This window comes from Petromyzon marinus, chromosome 53 (assembly GCF_048934315.1).
Source record: "Petromyzon marinus isolate PM22_M1 ecotype Great Lakes invasive population chromosome 53, UKy_Petmar_22M1.pri1.0, whole genome shotgun sequence".
Classification (NCBI taxonomy): domain Eukaryota; kingdom Metazoa; phylum Chordata; class Hyperoartia; order Petromyzontiformes; family Petromyzontidae; genus Petromyzon; species Petromyzon marinus.
Genome location: NC_133719.1, coordinates 2,840,607 through 2,857,627, shown reverse-complemented (window position 1 = coordinate 2,857,627; position 17,021 = coordinate 2,840,607). Strand labels below are relative to the sequence as shown.

Below are 17,021 nucleotides of genomic sequence, written 5' to 3'. Positions count from 1 at the left end.
TTAACAGACTCTTAGTGAGCACCTATTAAGGCCAGCGCCGACACACAACAAGCTCACAAAACGCACTTGAACAATTACAAATGACACAGACTACTTTCAAAAAGGAAAACACCACATGGATAACAAATATGCAAACCGCGCACACAACGACTATAGCGCTGGAAGGGATGACACCACGGCGGCCATATTGCACGGGGACTTTTAGTTGTTACGGCGGCCATGTTGCATGGGGGTTGTCTTCCTGGCAGCTGATTGGCTGGGGCAGTGGGAGCGATGACGTCGATCCCTTGCGATCGACCGCGCACCAGCGATGGAATTGTCGCCGGGACGCTCTCTGCGCTTCTGCACCGCGCCCGGCGGATTTCGCGCGGGTTTTGTCCGCCCCCACCCCCCACCCCAACAGGCTAGTCGTCTCTGCCCGTCACTCTCGGCGGGCGCGTCAATATATCGCCTACGTGACGTCACAATCAACGGATGTGCGTTTGAGTGGTGACGTCACATTACGACGTATAACGAAGTCGTTTGGTTGCATTAACAACAAAGACTCGTCAATAACACTGCGGACTTAAAAGGAAAGAATGTTTACCATGCGACGTTTCGGGCAATGGCCCCTTGTTAGTTCCCTCCACGCGTTTAGACTATTTAAATTATTTTTGCTGAGCTGTCATTTGTGGCCAGGTCGCTTTTGAATATTAAGTTTAATACCTGAGTCGGCTTTGTCTGCTAGGATGGGGCTGGTTTAGTCTTGTATTCGTGTGTGTCCGGGTTATTTGTTTACCTCGCTCTATCGTGTTTTTGTACCGTGTTTCTTGTCGTGACGTCATCCGCCGCCCCGTCAGTTGAGCGGCGATGACGTCACTGCCGTCTCACAGTTGAGCGGCGATGACGTCACCGCCGTGTTGGAGTCCGGCGTGAGCGTTGCTCAAGGTCGTGCCGGGCTAAGCGCGGCCACCACCACAACAACAACAACCACCCACACCACCACCACAACAACAACAACCACCCACACCACAACAACAACAACCACCCACACCACCACAACAACCACCCACACCACCGCCGCTGCTGCTGGGCTTGGCGCGGGGCCTCTCCCCCCCCCTCTCCTCCGCCTCCTCGGCGCGGACGGCGACGAGGTCCGTGCCCCCCCAACTCACACCTCGTGCCCCCCCCCAACTCACCCCTCGGGCCCCCCTCTGGGTGACGGGGAGCGCCGCGCCTGACTAATGCCGGGTTCGATCCCCCCGCTCACGGACGACAGCGGTGATGATCTCTGAACCGGTTTCCCGGGCCTCCCCTAGGTCCACTCGGACCTCACGAGTGGCTTGGCGCGGTGTGTTGGTTAACGACCCCACTCGGGGAGAGACAAAGGCGGCCGGGCCTGGTGCTGTCCAACCCACCCCTTCGTGCGCCCGTGCCGGCCTTCATAGGGTGCTGCTACTCGCTAACGGCACTTGCCCCTTACAGTCTGTTGTCTCGTGACCGGGCACCTAGCCTGGCACCAGCGCTCTGGGGACGTCACCGCCGCGCCTGCTGCTGGGAGTGGAGAGGCGACCCCACCTGGGTTCGATTCCAGCACGCGGCCAACGTCATTGTGAACAGATCCTGGGCCTCAACTCGGTCGACTCGGCCTTCAATGAGTGTCTGCTGCGGCGTGTAAACATGAAAACTGGGAATACAAAGGCGGGCACGGGTGTGGTGACGACCACGGCAGCCCCTGGAGGGGGGGGCCCGTGCTGTGCTCGCGACCAGCACTTGCCCCAGCAACCCATGCAGGCTACACGGCGGAGCTGTGCACTGCAGTTGTGTGAATGTGCCCACTGTTGAGCCTGTTGGGTGAGACTTTGGTGGTGACACTGCGTTGGGCCATGGCACCTGGGTCTGACTTTGCGACCACATTGTCCGCGAGAACCTTCCACACCTGCAACAACAACAACAACCGCCATTCGCCACTAAGTGGCGGTGACGTCACCACGACGCTTGTGCCAGACCATGTGCACCTTGAGGCCACGTGAAGTGTCGAACGCCCGCTGGCAGAGGAGGTCACGGGGCAGACCCAGCAGGTGCCACGGGTCGACTGGCCGAGATGACTGGCTGATGCACCGTGGTTGATGTTGCTGTGAGTTGGGGAGCGGTGGCACAACCTCACGGCCTCCAACACCGGTGACGATCATCTAAACCGGTTCTGGGCCTCCCCCTAGGTGGACTCAGCCTTACATGAGCACTGTACTTAGCGCGGTGTATAAAGGTAGCCGCAAGGGAGACGAAGACTGGCATTCGTCGTGCTGGCTTTAATAGGTGCTCGCTAACATGTCTTGCCCCAACAGTCGGTTAAAGGCTACGCGAGGGAACTGAGCACTCGACCAACCATTATCCTGACCGTGACCTCTCTCGTTTCAGACACCTCCACCTCATCCTCGTCCGTCACCGTCACCCCAATGAACGACCTCAACGACCCGCAGCGCATGAACATCCGCGGCGATGACGGCGGTGGCGGCAGCCGCTGGAGCTACGCGCTGGTCGTGCCCATGCTGTGCCTGGCCGTCTTCCGTCAGTGACTGATGCGTAACAGTGCCCAGGCACCACACACGCGACCCCCCCTCTCTCTCTCTGTGTGTGTGGCCAGCACTCAATACAGCTCGTGAGGCGATTATCGGGGTTAGCGTACCTATCTTTAGATCTTTTTTTTCTTTTTCAAAAGCAGAGGTGTGTCTTGTTTATGGCCTGTGCGCGATCCCAGGCTGTATGGAAAGTGAGTGGTGCATTTTCTTTGGTTCTTTCGGTAAAGTCACGTAGATAGAAAACAACAAAATAAAAACAAAAGCGTTTTCTCTCCGCCTGATGACGCCCGCTTGCGTTGCGATCGAAATGTCGTGAGTTTTTGGTGTTTTATTTTGTTGTTTTCCATCTACGTGACTTCACCGAAAGAACCAAAGAATATTAATCCCTGCAGTAACGAAAGTTTTAAATCAAAATTCAGGAGTGCATTGTCTTCAGAATTTGAATACTGTACACTGGAGGAATCCGATGAGCTATAAAGCTTTTTTTTCTCACAGATGTAGTGTAGGGGGCATGGAGTCAGAACGTTACAATAAACGATGCAAAATACGATAGGGTTGAAAAGTATAGGAGAGGTAAACAAATCACTTAAAAAAATCTATTTAAATCAAACTAAACAAGTGTTTTTTTTCTTTCCAGGAAAATCCCACTGAGCTATTTGCTTCTTTCTCAGAAGCGACCTGGGCACAAATGATAGCTCAGCAAAGTGCCTTCTCACGTGGAAAGTTATAGCAGCCAACAGTAATCTAAATAACCGGCTGATGTCCAGTTCCGTGAGCTGTTGAGCGGCTTCGTCAATGTTGTGAGTTACAATCTAACCTAAAAACAACTATTACGGATAATATTGCTCCCGAAAGCCGACTATTACACGTTAATAATATATTGCTCCCGAAAGCCGACTATTACACGTTAGCATCAACGTCGGGAGGCTGCTGGCTGGGGTGGCTTGGTGGGAGTGCCTAGAGAGAGGCCACCACCCAGTGTTGTCCAGGGGCTTGTCCACTAGAGGCCGAAAGCAAAAGTTTAACTTCACTTTCGGCCGAAACCGAAACAGAAAGGTATATAACCAAAGTTACTGAACAAAAGATTTATGAAATGCGAGCTATACTACCCGGCTTTGCCCGGGACTTGGATTCACCACGGCCGGCCGCCTTTGTCTCCCCAGTGGCGATGTTGACATACCACACCACTTACTCGTTTGAGGCTGAGTCGACCTAGGGCAGGCCCAGGACCGGTTCAAATAATCGTCACCGGCCGTGAGCGGGAATCGAACTCGGGCCTCCGGGTTCGTAGCGCAGCGCGCGAATCGCTACGCAGTCGCTGCCTCGCCTCCCACACACAGGCTAAAGACAAATATCCCCCGTGTAGCCTGTGAGACTGGAGGGGGCAAGTGCTGTTAGCAAGCACCTATGAAGGCCGGCACGGCACGGCACACGAGGGGGTGGGTGGCTAGCACCACGGCCGGCCGCCTTTGTCTCCCCAGTGGCGATGTTGACACACCTCAGCAGTTACTCGTTTGAGGCTGAGTCGACCCAGGGGAGGCCCAGGACCGGTTCAAATAATCGTCACCGGCCATGAGCGGGAAGCGAACTCGGGCCGCCGGGTTCGTAGCGCGCGAATCGCTACGCAGTCGCTGCCCCCCCCCCCCCCCCAGGTGCGTGACGTCATTTATTGACGGCCCCAGACCATTGGTTGCGGTAACCTCGCTCGCAAGCTGCTGCTGCTGACGTGTGTGTGTGTGTACGTGTGTACGTGTGTGTGTTTGTGTGTATGTGTGTACGTGTGTATGTGTGTACATGTGTGTGTGTGTATGCAGCCTATCGCATAGGATTGCCTAGCGCCGACTGACCGGCTGATAGACTTTGCACTAGCGTTATATTCTAAAAATAAATCTTCGGTTGACGACCGAAAGTCAATATCAGTTTCGGCCGAAACCGAAACCAAACTGAAAGTTAAAAATTTACTTTCGGCCGAAACCGAGAGTATGCCGAAAGAGGCCATTTGCCAACTTTCGGCGCCGAAACCGAAACCGAATTTCGGTCGGCCTCTATTGTCCACAGTGCTCAGTGTAGCCTGTCGAAGCCCGGTGGGTGATGGCAGATACGTCGCCGTTCGCAGTCGCCCCGAAGGTCTTCGAGGTCCCTTCAGCCCTTTCTTAATGTAGGTGGCGAGGCCATAACTCGCACGATTGTCACATCCCGAAATCCGCTCGCCGTCTTAAAGCGTGGCTCTGCTGAGGGGCGACGATGTCCCATGTAGGTGGTCATGCCCCGCTGAGGAAGTCGCATTGTCGTAGCACGGTGGTCCTTCAACGCTGAGTTGACAAACGGGCAGGGCCTGCCACGATTGGCTTCTGGTTATGTTTGTGGCCCTTAAAATGGCCGTTTTGTCTCCGTAAATTTGCTGCTTTTTTACACGTAGCTGAATATCGACGACGCTGAAACCCGGTGGCCAAGGTGATGGTGTATTGGTATAACGTTAGTTGACTTCACCACGGGCGAGTGCAATCATTGTCATCAGCAGCATGCCAATTCGTTATCTACCACCTCTGTAAGTATTTTGCGTTGGTGGTCTCTCACCTTAGAGGGGAGCAGCCAAGCTACACAGATCCATGCTCATCAGCAGCAGTCCATCGAGACAATTGGCCTCTTCAAGAGTAAGCAGCGAAATAAATAAGGAATATGTCTTCACATATCCGTCTTGCCACGTGAATTTTTTTTTCACAAACCATCGGCCGCACGGCCTTCCGAAAGTGCATAATTTAAGCAGCAGTGTTTTGAGACGAGCACAGTCTGGAACGGGTCAGAGCGCTGAGCCTGCACCGCTGAGAAACCTGGGCACGAATCCAGGTTTCAGTTGCCTTATCTTGTAAAATAACAATAGTTTAAACTGGGCCCTCGCCGATGACTGCGCAAAAATATCAATTCATTCTATTCAGTCGCGCACAGCGGGATGTTGCGGTGAGCCCACACGCCCGTGTTGCTGTGTAACGCCGTCCGTGCGTTGCTGTGCGCGCTTACGCCTGCGCCGTCCAGGCTCGATCTGGACGCGCGAGACGGAGCAGGAGAAGAGTCGCCTGCGCGAGGACTTTGAGCGGCGGACCCGCGACACGCGCTCCGAGCTCGACCTGCGCTACCGCTCGCTCGTCACGGAGAGCGGCAGCTCGCTAGCGCGCCTCGAGCTCAAGCACGAGAAGCTGAAGCAGCGCTTGAGCGGCTACCGCGAAGCCTTCGCCGCGCAGAGCCAGCTCCTGGCGTCCGAGCGCCGCCAGCTGCAGTCGCAGCGCGAGGAGCTGCAGGGCGAGCGGCGGGCGCTGGAGTCGCTGCGCCGTGTCGGCCCCCTGCACGACGCCGTGCTGGCGCAGGAGGAGCTCGCGCTGGCGGGGGCGCGCGCCTCTCTGCGCGCGCTCGAGAGCGCCCTGGAGGAGCGCCAGGCCGTCTACTGCAGCCTGCTGGTGCCGCGGCAGCGCCGGCACGTCCTGGAGCGCGACATGCTGCGGCGCGCGCGCCACGAGGTGGCGCTGGGCCGCATGGCGGTGCACGACGGCCTCCTCGACATATTCGCCAACGACGGGCACTGCGCGCACGTCACCAACGAGGACAGCAGGCGCAACGGCAAGCTCATGTGGGTGTACGTACGGCACTGGCACACGCTGCTGGAGCTGCACAAGTACCAGCAGGTGCAGCAGCGTCTGCACGCAGAGGATCCGCTGGAGCGTCCCTCAGCGTGAGGAGGAAGAGTGTGATGGTGGTGGTGGTGGTGAAGAGGGTGTTGTGGGTGTTGTCGCTAGAGAGCGCTGCACCACGTTTCGGTTTGTGCCGCGAGTTGGTACGGCACGATGGCCCCGACGTTTCGCTCGCTCGGGCACTACCGTAGGAGCTCCCGACGCGTGGCAGCGAAACGTTGGGCGTCACGCCGTACAACGCGTGCGGTACAACCCCCAAAACGCGTCGGCGAGACGTTCAGCAAGGCGGTTAGCATTGGAACGGGCGATGACCGAAATATGATTGGACTGCAGTGTTGCTTCTAGTCCACAAGATCGTGTTGGCAGGTCAAAGTTGTGGTGATCTCCTTTGCTTTTGGGGGAGGCGGTGCATGCTGTCCGGGTTGGTGCGAGTTGCAATGTAACCATCCAACACTCTTTTTAGTTTTTGTGAATCTCATAAACCTCACAGACTCATTGTGGGGGGGTGGCTACTAAGGGATGCAGGTCACCATGTTCTCAGGGGGTATAAGATGCTCCAGAAAGTCAAATTCGCCCCATACTCGTGCCCGGTTTGGATACAGTGATATAAATCCAGGTCTCGCAAAGACAAAGATCCACCTGCGTAGCCTTACCAGACTGTTGGGGCAAGTGCTGTTAGCGAGCACCTATGAAGGCCGGAACGGCACACGAGGGGGTGGGTGGGCAGCACCACGTCCCGGTCGCCTTTGTCTCCCAAGCGACGATGTTTACACACCGCACCAGGTACTCATTTAAAGCTGAGTCGACCTACAAGAGGCCCGGGACCGGTTCAAATAAGAGTGGATGGTGTTGCCTGGGAATTGAAGTCTGGCTGCCCGGTTTGTAGCGCAGCGCGCTAACCACAACACTAACCACGTCACTGCCGCTCTCCACTAGCACTGACACACGTGGCTGTCGGAACATAAAATGCACCACCTACTTTTGTTTAAAAATACAGAGCGGGGGGGTGGGGGGGGTGGGAGATGTGTATTGTAATCTGGAGAATACGGTAACAAATATTTTCGCGATAAACCTAATTGGAGCTCACGTGTGTTTTGCTGCAAACAAGCGCTCGATTGCAATTCACTTTCAGTACATTTTTACGTTGTAGAGTCAAAAACTGAAATAAAAGGCGTAACGTTGGTGATGCATGACGTCAGTGGCGATGCATTCAAGGTTGACGATCTGCTGACGCTGCTGTGCATGACGCGTCGGTGGAAGGGCGGTCGTTCATCCGTGCTACCCCTTTTCCACTGCCACAACCAAGCCGACCCGGGGCTGTGCCAACCCTGCCCGGCGCGGCTCGGCAAGTGTGCCGTTTGTGTCTTTGAACTGCGGAAGCCGAGCCGGGCCGCGCCGCCGGCGTTGCGTGCCGGGTTGGAATCCTACCGACCGGTGTCGTGGTGCACTGTGCATGTCATTAGTCCCTGCCCTCTTCGGGCCCGGCTTGGCCACCGAGCCACATTGCAGTGAGTTTGTCGAGGCCGAGAGTCATCACCGTTTGGCTGTGGCTCGGCAAATAGCCCAGAGGAACGCCACCCCCCCCGTAGTTCCTTGATATGGACCTCTACTGACTCGGCTCGGGTGTGCCAGTGTGAAAGGGTTCGGGGGAGGGGGGGTAACCGGTGTGATAGGTGCCGTCGGCTTTACAATGCAGCAGCAGGACGAAGCCTTCATCGCAGTCGGCCGGGGGAAGGTGTCGCAGGCCTATAGCTCCGGCAGCGATCGGGACACAACTCGAGTCGGTGCCACTGAGCTCGAAGTTGCCCCCCATGGAAACGCGGGAACATAGTTGTTCTACCCCACTCCGATTCCCGCACCTCCCGATTAGCATGGTTGGCTACGTGCGGCATGCGAAAGAAGTTCAACGTACACACACACACATACGTCTCCGATGGCAACCCCCCCTCATCCAGTGCTGGAACTTCCACATTCTTACAGCGGCTGGACCAGTTCACGCACGGGACACTGGTAACGTCCCACAAAGCGGTGTTCATTTTACGTGCGAATGTCACGGTGACGATTGGATGAGTGTTTTTTTTAGCAACTAATCTTTTGAACTGTGGCGTCGAAAGCTCCTGAGCATCGTGCAGACAATGTTTTTTTTTTACAATAGAACAATCTGCGGCCCTTTGTGTCAATGCACTGCCGGATGAGGGTCTCCCCCCCACGCTGTGCTGGTTGTAGCGGAGCAGGGTTGGGGTGATTATTTGACCATACTTCACCACCGACGGCGTCACCGCTCGGGAGCGTTTCACCAACACTTTAAGGGCACGGGAGCGCACGTGGGCCACGAACAATGTTTAACCAACAATGTTAACCAAAATGCGAACCCTGTGCAAACCTTTGGCACTTGTGGGTCTCCTGACAATGGATTGAAGACACCGCCTCCCCCCCCCAGGAACATCCTTAGTTACATTCCCGTGCCGTACAGCTCCGTTGGTGCGCGAGAGGCCGCGGTGAGATGTTGTCGCTCCCTCCCAATTAGGGGGGGCCACGAATCGATCGGACCGCAGGCACGAAGGCCGGCGCCGCCGCATCCTCTGAAGCATCGCAACGTCGCAACGGTACGCTGCTGCGTTTATTTACGGCCGTGTTTGGTTCGTGAATCCGGCCGCGGGTGGCTCGGCGCTAGGGCAAGCTGGCTCGTAAATCCGAATAAGCTGCGAGTTCGAAACCCGGTTGGGAGTTGGCTCGGCCCGTCAATCCCTCTGCGGTTGATTAAATGACTACCACTCTGTGGGAAGTTGGCAGAGGCGGTCCTTTCGAGAGACTCGTTCCCGCCACGGGAACGTGGAATTCCTACGACTGGTATAGGGCTGTAAGAGCTGAGCATCGCCTCGGTTCATTTGAGCAGGTTAAAAAAAAAACTGGGAACTTTTGTTGCTTAACATTTGATCATTGTGTGTGTTTTTGTGTGAATGTTGTGGTTTGCGTTTGTAATCTTGTGTTTATATATAATATCCACACGCGTTTGGTTTCTGTGCGTGAAGCATTTTCGAGTGGTTGTAGGTGTGCGTGGAGCGGTAGTGTCGTAGTGGTTCGTGCGTTGCGCTACGAATCCGGCGACCCAAGTTCGATTCCCGCTCGACGATTACCTGAACCGGTCCTGGGCCTTCCCTTGGTCGACTCGGCCTCATATGAGTACCTGGTGTGATGGGTAAACATCACCACTGGGGAGACAAAGGCGGCCGGGCGTGGTGTTGGCCACCCACCTCCTCGTGTGCCGTGCCGGCCTTCATAGGTGCTCGCTAACAGCACTTGTCCCAACGGTCTGTTAAGGCTACACGGGGGATCTTTGTCTTTTTGAGTAGGCATTGATTGCTTATTTGTGTGAGTCATGTGAAAGTTTCTCACGTGAAAATTATTTGTATTCCCGGGGTAATATTGTTATGAAGATCCGCACAGAATTTCATCACCAGTTGTATGATTCTTGTTTTCAACGCTATTGTTTCATCTTGCTCAGGGCTACTAATTGCAGCAACACTCATCCACTCATCACCAACTTGCACCACCGCCACCTCTGTTCACGTCGCCCCTTTTATCCGGCACACATTGATCTCGTTCGTTCTCTATTTGTGTCTTTGGGGCCGTCCATAAATGACGTCACGCACCTGGGGGGGGGGGGGAGTTTGAGAAATGTGACTTCACATCAAAATGCGCAACTTTAAATAAATATAGACAACATGTTCTACTTAATTAAAGACTTTTAATAAATGTTTTCTCCTACAACATCAGAGTGCAGCGCCACATTAAATACGCACTACAATGACAATATTTTAATGCGATTTGAAGCATGTTTTATATATATATATTTTTTTTGGGGGGGGCAGAGCTTTGTGACGTCATATTTGAGAGAGGTCTGACTGTTTGTGACGCCGTGTGATGGGGGGGGGTCAATAATCGTCCAAAATCGCGTGACGTCATTTATGGACGTCCCCCTTTACATTTTACCCGCCGCAGTGTATGTACCACTACTCGGGTCCTTCAGGGCTCTGGATATTCTCTGCCATGTCAGTGAGGGACTCATCAACCATTTCGTGTGATGGTGGACCTTTGGAGCTCAGACAAATGAATGACTTCTCGTTGAAGATAAACTGTTAATGATTATTCACTCCCGGTTTTTATTACCGCACGGTGAACACACGGTGCAAGTCTGCAGATGATCACATTCGATGTGCAGCCGCGGGTTCCTTAAATGTTTAATCCTTGACATTTATTTACCCAGGGCTAAGCCTCACCGAGAGGAGTCTCGAGACCCCCCGGTAGCACTGTTAAATTTTTGCCAAATCCTAAAAAATATATATACTCACTTGGTTAAAGTTTTTGTTGGTATTTGGAGGGCGATGTTTGCTATCCGGTGTTATTTTGTGGTGTAATCATGGGCCAGGTTTTCTGCGGGGGCGGGGGGTGGGTAACACCCCTCCCAAACTGGGCACGTTAATTTTTTTTGTAGTTTATAATTAATATTACAAATTTTTTTATACATATGCACCCGCGATTCATAATGTGAGGGGCAAAGCGAACCCCTACCTGCCCCCCCCAATATAGAAATCAAACTCCGCCTGTGGGGTGTGATTGCTCAAAATTTTGCAAAACTTGGACCGTGATGCCATCCCGCACGATGGGCTCCTTCGTCTACCATGTAGGCTTTCGCGACCTCTATTATGGGAGCTCCTCCGTTCACGGTTCTCGACGGTTTCGACAAGCGGCAGAATGCACTGGATACCGTCGATTTCGACGACTCCTCTACTTACGGACATTCGACTTACGGACATTCGACTTAGGAACTTTCAGAGATACGAACAAACCTGGTTAGTACGTCCAGTTGCCTGTTCGGACCGAGAGTCGTAACTTGAAGAACCAGTGGCATTTACATCTGTAGAACGTGAAGAACCAGTGGCATCTGCATCTACAGGAGATGATTCAACTTTGAAAGCCATTCCCCGTGTTTAGTGTACACGCCGTACAACATGTTTGGAATCGACAGGAGTAAAGTTGAACAAATCGACTTGCGAACAGACCTCTGCAACCTAACTCGTTCGTAAGTAGTGGAGTCCCTGTATCTCTCTATCTCCATAGATGCCCTCACTAGTGCTTAGCAAAGTGGACACTTGATAATGCTCTCTCTCTGCGTGCCACGTTCTGTGTCACAGACGTCAGCGATCATTGACTTCTGTGTAGCTCTGTCCACGATACTCAGGAACTTGGCATTAGATTCTACCCAGTTGCATCCAACGCTTAAGAAGTTGCTTACACACTCAATCCGCTGTGCTACCTTTAATAATAATTTTCGCGAGTGACTCGTAACCGGGCTTACACCGTCAACTCCCTGACACTTGAGAACGCGGTTTAATCACAGGCAGTGGCGTTTTTTCAAATTTTCTTGCTGTGGTTTTCACACTTGATGATGATTGCTTGTGTTGCAGTCGTAGCGTCGTGATAATTGTATTGTTTTATATTTTTATTATTTTATTGTTTCCCTTCTACGTGACTTTACCGAAAGAACCAATAATAAGAACATAGTTACTGTACCGCATTTCCTCGGAGCTTCTGTCACACGCCCCCCAGACTATAGAACTATAAACTATGTTTTATTTTTACCAGAAAAGGCCCCACTGAGCTATGTAGCTCTTTTTCAGGAGCGACCTGGCCACCACAAATGATAGCTCAACGCAGTGGGCTTATCACCACGTGGAAATTTACAGCAGCAGCCAAATAGTCTAAACGCGTGATGTTTCTAAATGTTGAGGGGTAGGAAAACCGTAGGACCCGGAGAAAAATCCACGCGACCACGGGGAGAGAAAGACGCAAGCTCCAAATATACAGGCGTCAGGTTCTGGATCGAACCCACGACCTCCTGTAGTTAACGCCTCGCCACCTTGGTGTCTAGCACCCATTTCACTCAAGAGTTTGTTTCTCTTCAAACTGCCAGCCTCTCTGCCCTTCACACATTGGACACTTCGCGTGCACTCAATAATTAATTGATCGTGATTTCTGTCACCTGAATCCGAGTGACGCGCAACGCCACGAAATCTGCGGATGACACACTTGGGCTGAATTAAATTCATATTCCCGGATCTGATGGATTATCTGCTTTGTTATAAGCCACGTGTGTGCTTAGCGACTGGAAAGCCGTGAATTAAATGCTGTATTGTTGAAAGCCTTCAGGCTGCCTTGCCTACAATCCATCCTGGTTTTTGTTCAGCCCGGATTGTACGAAATCCTTAAAAGATCTGGACACACAGTTCCCGTTAGTCCTCCATTATTGAAATAACCAACGGTGAGCTCCTCTGGCAGACGCGGCTGCATTGCTAGCACGCTTTTCCAGGCACCGTATACCAAAGCAGCTTCTCTTTGGCCGGATAGAGGGGGCCAAACGGGCGCTGCACGGGCTAGAAAAGAGATGTAGCTGATGTGGTACGGGAGGATGTGGAGCCGAGTGGACTTGTCAATGACCGGTACCAGAGGTGTCAAGATCGGCCTCTGTGGAGGAGGCTCGTGAAGGACGCTGCTGGACAGTTGGAGGCAGTCGCCCTCCAGCAACAATGGAGGGCAGAGGAGCGACGCTCACAACAATGAGCCGAACCGCCGGGCGGATATAATTCTGCAATTTTGGCACTGTGGGGGGGGCACAGGTGGTGCATCTGCCAGTCATCCCATGGCACCTGGGTCTGTCCCGTGACCTGCCAGCAGCAGAGAGCCTTCTGTACACTTCACGTGAGATGGCCTTAAGGTGCACCTAGCCTGGCACAAGAGACGTGGCGACCTCACCGCCGCTTGGTGGCGAACAGCGGCTTTTCGCTGTGGTGGATGCGCGTGTGTGTGCGTGTGTGTGCGTGTGTGCATGTGCGAGTAGGAGCGTGCGGGGCCATGGATCCCTCGGTGTCGTTCGACGGCAGGAGGGTGGAGCTCTGCGACGGTGCGGCCAAGGGGGCCCAAACGGCGCTCGAGAATGGAAACTCCTTCACGGTGGACACGGCGAGCGAGTGAGTCAACAACAACCGCCATTCGCCACTAAGTGGCGGTGATGTCACCACGACGCTTGTGCCAGGCCATGTGCACCTTGAGGCCCGCGGGCAGGAGGTCACGGGGCAGACCCAGGTGCCGCGGGTCGACTTACTGAGATGACTGGCTGGTGCACCACCTGTGCCCCCTAGCGAGTGAGCTCTCATTCACTCACTGTCATACATCCCATCCTCACTCACTGCCCCTCACTATCACTCTCACACCAAAAAAAAGACAAAGTTCCCCCGTATAGCCTTAACAGACTGTTGGGGCAAGTGCTGTTAGCGAGCACCAATGAAGGCCGGAACGGTACACGAGGGGGTGGGTGAGCAGCACCACACCCGACTGCCTTTGTCTCCCCAGTGGCGATGTTTACACGCCGCACCAAGTACTCATTTGAGGTCGAGTCGACCCAGGAGAGGCCCAGGACCGGTGCAGATATTCATCACCGGCGGTGTTGGCCGTGAGCGGGAACCGAACTCGGGGTCCCCCCGGGTTCATAGCACAGCGCGATAACCGCGCACTCAAGCCTCGCACGCTCGTACACTCACGTCACGCTCGCAAGCCCGCCCGTGCGCCCGCACACTCCTTTGAAAAAGAAAAAGTCGCCTTTTGGTTGATGGCCAATAGACGCACGTGAGCGGGCCCGGGCAGCTCACGCCGCTTGTGGTGACGATGGGCCCAACGGACAAGGCCAGCGGTGGAGTGGCAGCCGAAGGATGGGGAACACGCGCGCACGCGCGCACGCGCCCCGAGAGCACAACCAGTGCAGCGATGCAGCGGCGATGAAGGAGCTCGAGAGATGGCCACTTAATGAGGGGTTCATTTGGCCATTGAAGGGTTGGAGCAGGCGAGCGAGGGTCTCGCCGAAGTGCTCAACTGCTGACGACTGCCAATTTCTCGGCGTTCACTTTTCGCCTGCTGGACTGTTGCAGCGTTTTGGTGTCGGCAAGAACGACGATGATGACGTGGGAGTCTAACCGATGCCTTTGCGTTCACAGTCGCGCCAGAGCCACCATGGAGCCGGTGGTGATGTCACTGTGTCTCAGGTAAGCGTCAGCGGAGTCGCACTGATTACACGTTTACCTGGTACGCTTCTCGGGCCAACGCAAAAAAACGCTTGAACCTGCGTTTCGTTTTTTTTTCCACTGCAGGAACCGAGCCGTGCCGATGGCATTGCGTGCAGTGAACTAAACTAAACTTTTTTTTTATTTTACCAGGTGAGGCCCCACTGAGCTATACAGCTTTTTTTCAGAAGCGACCTGGCCACAAATGACGGCTCTACCAAGTGGCTTACCGTGTGGACATTTATAGCAGCCAAATACTCTGAACGCACGTTTCTAAATGTGAAGGGAAAACCGGAGGACCCGGAGAAAAATCCACGCGACCACTGGGAGAGAGAGACATACAAACTCAAAATATACAGCAGCAGGCGTCAGGGTCAGGATCGAACCCACATCCTCCTGCATACCAGGCGAGGTAGTAAACATCTCCTAGCCACCCCAGCGCCCTCGATACAAACGATATCGAGACGCGTGTAAGATGCCCGTCCTCTGAGCCTGAGGTCCTCCGATGTAGCTCAGAATTGCCTCCGAATTCACCCCCCCCCCCCGTGTTGCATGCGCCCGGCAAAACGCTGCCCTCTCCTTCGCAGCTCCGGTCGTCTGGAATTCACGCCGCCCTCCCCTCTCTCTCTGCCCCCGGGCGCACACCGGCGTCGCTGTCGCCCTTCTCTCAGAATCCGAAGACTTTTTTTGTCGTCGTTCTTGAATGTGTAGAGGAGTAGTCGCGTACATGACGTCACGCTCGCCTCCGGGGGCGATGACGTCGCGTGAAGTGACGTCATACGTGCCTGGGGGCGGGATGACGTCATGTCCCGCAGGGATACATAAGGGAGAGCCCGTGCTGTAAGCTGGGTCGTAGCTGGAGTGAAGGGTCGGAGTAGGGTGGAACGGAGGGCCAGGGGCAAGGGGATTGGAGTCGGGAACAGCGCAGCACATGGGCTGGAGGTGGCTGTGCAGAGGAGGCAGCACGGGGCAGCCTGCTGTGGAGGGAACCCTGTGGGAACTAGATTGGGACCCCTAGCCCCTGGGAAGTTGTTACACCCTTTGTGTTAGTGGCATTAGTCCCAATAAACTACCGGCGCAAGTCCTTAACCCTTACCTACGTCTCCGAGTCGTCTGGAACTATTCAACAAATGTATTCTCCAGTGCGCTTATGAACGTCCTTTTTTTAGTTAAAGCTATGCACGTGATGACTTTTAATAAAGAATGAATGAAGGTGCACTCGCACCATACTGACCTGACGCACGCATACTTCATTAGCCCCGCCCCTGGCCCTGCTTGGCTGCCCTCTGAGCAGCCAGATTCAGATTTTGTGCGAGGCCAGAAAATCGTGATTGGGGTCGTGGCTCAGCTCGGCCACCAGCCAGTGGGAAAGGAAGCCGTATACACCGTGAAGGTGCTACGCTGGCTCGGTCCGGACATGCCAGGGCTGGTTGTTGTAATTACTGGGGAAACGTCACGCAGTGCTCGATTTTTTTTATGTAATTGTGGATTTTACTCTCCAACACACACCGGGTGTGTGCTGGACTAGTAACTAATTATTGGCAAGTTTTGTTTTACGTGACAAACATTAGTAATTGGCTGTGTCGGGCGGTGGCGGGTTTGACGACACATTTATATTCACGTGATCTAACCGAACAAAAAATAAACCCCTCTATTATGGTCAGAGAGAGGCAATCTGTCACGTGACGCTGTGCCGCCCGCGTCTCAGGGCCCTGAGTTTGCTGCTGATCGTTGTGGACCTGGCCCTGGTCGTGGGCGACCTCTCGACCCCCGTGAAACCCGCCGTGGCTTCCCGTGCCCTCTCCGCCTCCTCGCTCGCCATCTCCGTCTTCTTCTTGGTCGACGTCGCCCTCCGCGTCTTCGTTTCGGGGTTCGTGAGCGCCGCCCGTCGCCTTTCCTCGCCCTTCTCGTCGAACTCGCTGTAGACCGAGTCTCCTGTCTTTAAAAAAAATAAAATCGACAATAGTAACGTTAGTCGTTACCGAGAGTTAAGCTGGACGCATTCTAACGATGCTACGCAATGCAATTGTATTCGGACGCGCGTGTAAGGAGGAGAGGCGTTGATGGCGACTTGTTGGACACCGCATCACCAACGTACATGAGACACGTGGCCCTCTCTGGTTACATGGGGGAGCAGTAGTGCAGTAGCGGTTAGCACGCGGCGCTACGCACCCGGCAAACCGAGTTCGATTCCCCTCGGTCGATTTAGCCTCAAATGAGTACCTTGGTGGGGCGTGTAAACATCGCCACTGGTGCTCGCTTAACAGCACTTGCCCCTACAGTCTCTGGTTACATAGTCGTGCAATAATCACCCTACATCTGTTTTGATGTTTCCGTCTGTTGAATTTGACTACGAACGTTATTCTTTCCCAAGTTAATTTGTCCGAGCCAGCGTATGCCGCTGGAAATTTGCGGATTTCTCCGCGTGACGTTGTTTGTTATTTTCCTCGGATTTTTTTTTCCCTGTGCTTAGTTTTTTTTATGCCATCGATTTTTTTTGGCCGTGAACGAGTGGGGCGATCGTTCCACCCATTTTCAGATTCAGGTCGTACTTCCGGGAGAAGCTGAACATCGCCGATGCGGGCATCGTCGTGATCACCCTCGTCGTCTCCATCGTGTACACGTCAATCGACCTCTCCGGGACGGCTCTACTACCCCGGTACAAC

At 54.1% G+C, this 17,021-nt stretch overlaps 1 protein-coding gene across 3 annotated transcripts in view; it reads left to right on the top strand.

Moving 5' to 3' along the window:
- Positions 1-277: 277 nt before the first annotated feature.
- LOC116953937 (phosphatidylinositol 3,4,5-trisphosphate 3-phosphatase TPTE2-like) overlaps positions 278-17,021 on the top strand; it is a 34,476-nt gene continuing 17,732 nt past the window's right edge. The window contains exons 1-6 of one of the 3 annotated variants that reach the window (XM_076051901.1): positions 278-476; positions 2,398-2,547; positions 13,140-13,269; positions 14,290-14,337; positions 16,064-16,225; positions 16,895-17,014. In XM_076051901.1, coding sequence (XP_075908016.1) covers positions 311-476; positions 2,398-2,547; positions 13,140-13,269; positions 14,290-14,337; positions 16,064-16,225; positions 16,895-17,014 — 776 coding nt within the window. In that variant the 5' untranslated portion in view covers positions 278-310. Of the gene's footprint in view, positions 477-848; positions 1,134-2,397; positions 2,548-6,281; positions 8,848-13,139; positions 13,270-14,289; positions 14,338-16,063; positions 16,226-16,894; positions 17,015-17,021 lie in introns of those variants that run through there. The other 2 variants (XM_076051902.1, XM_032974266.2) reach the window with 2 other exon arrangements.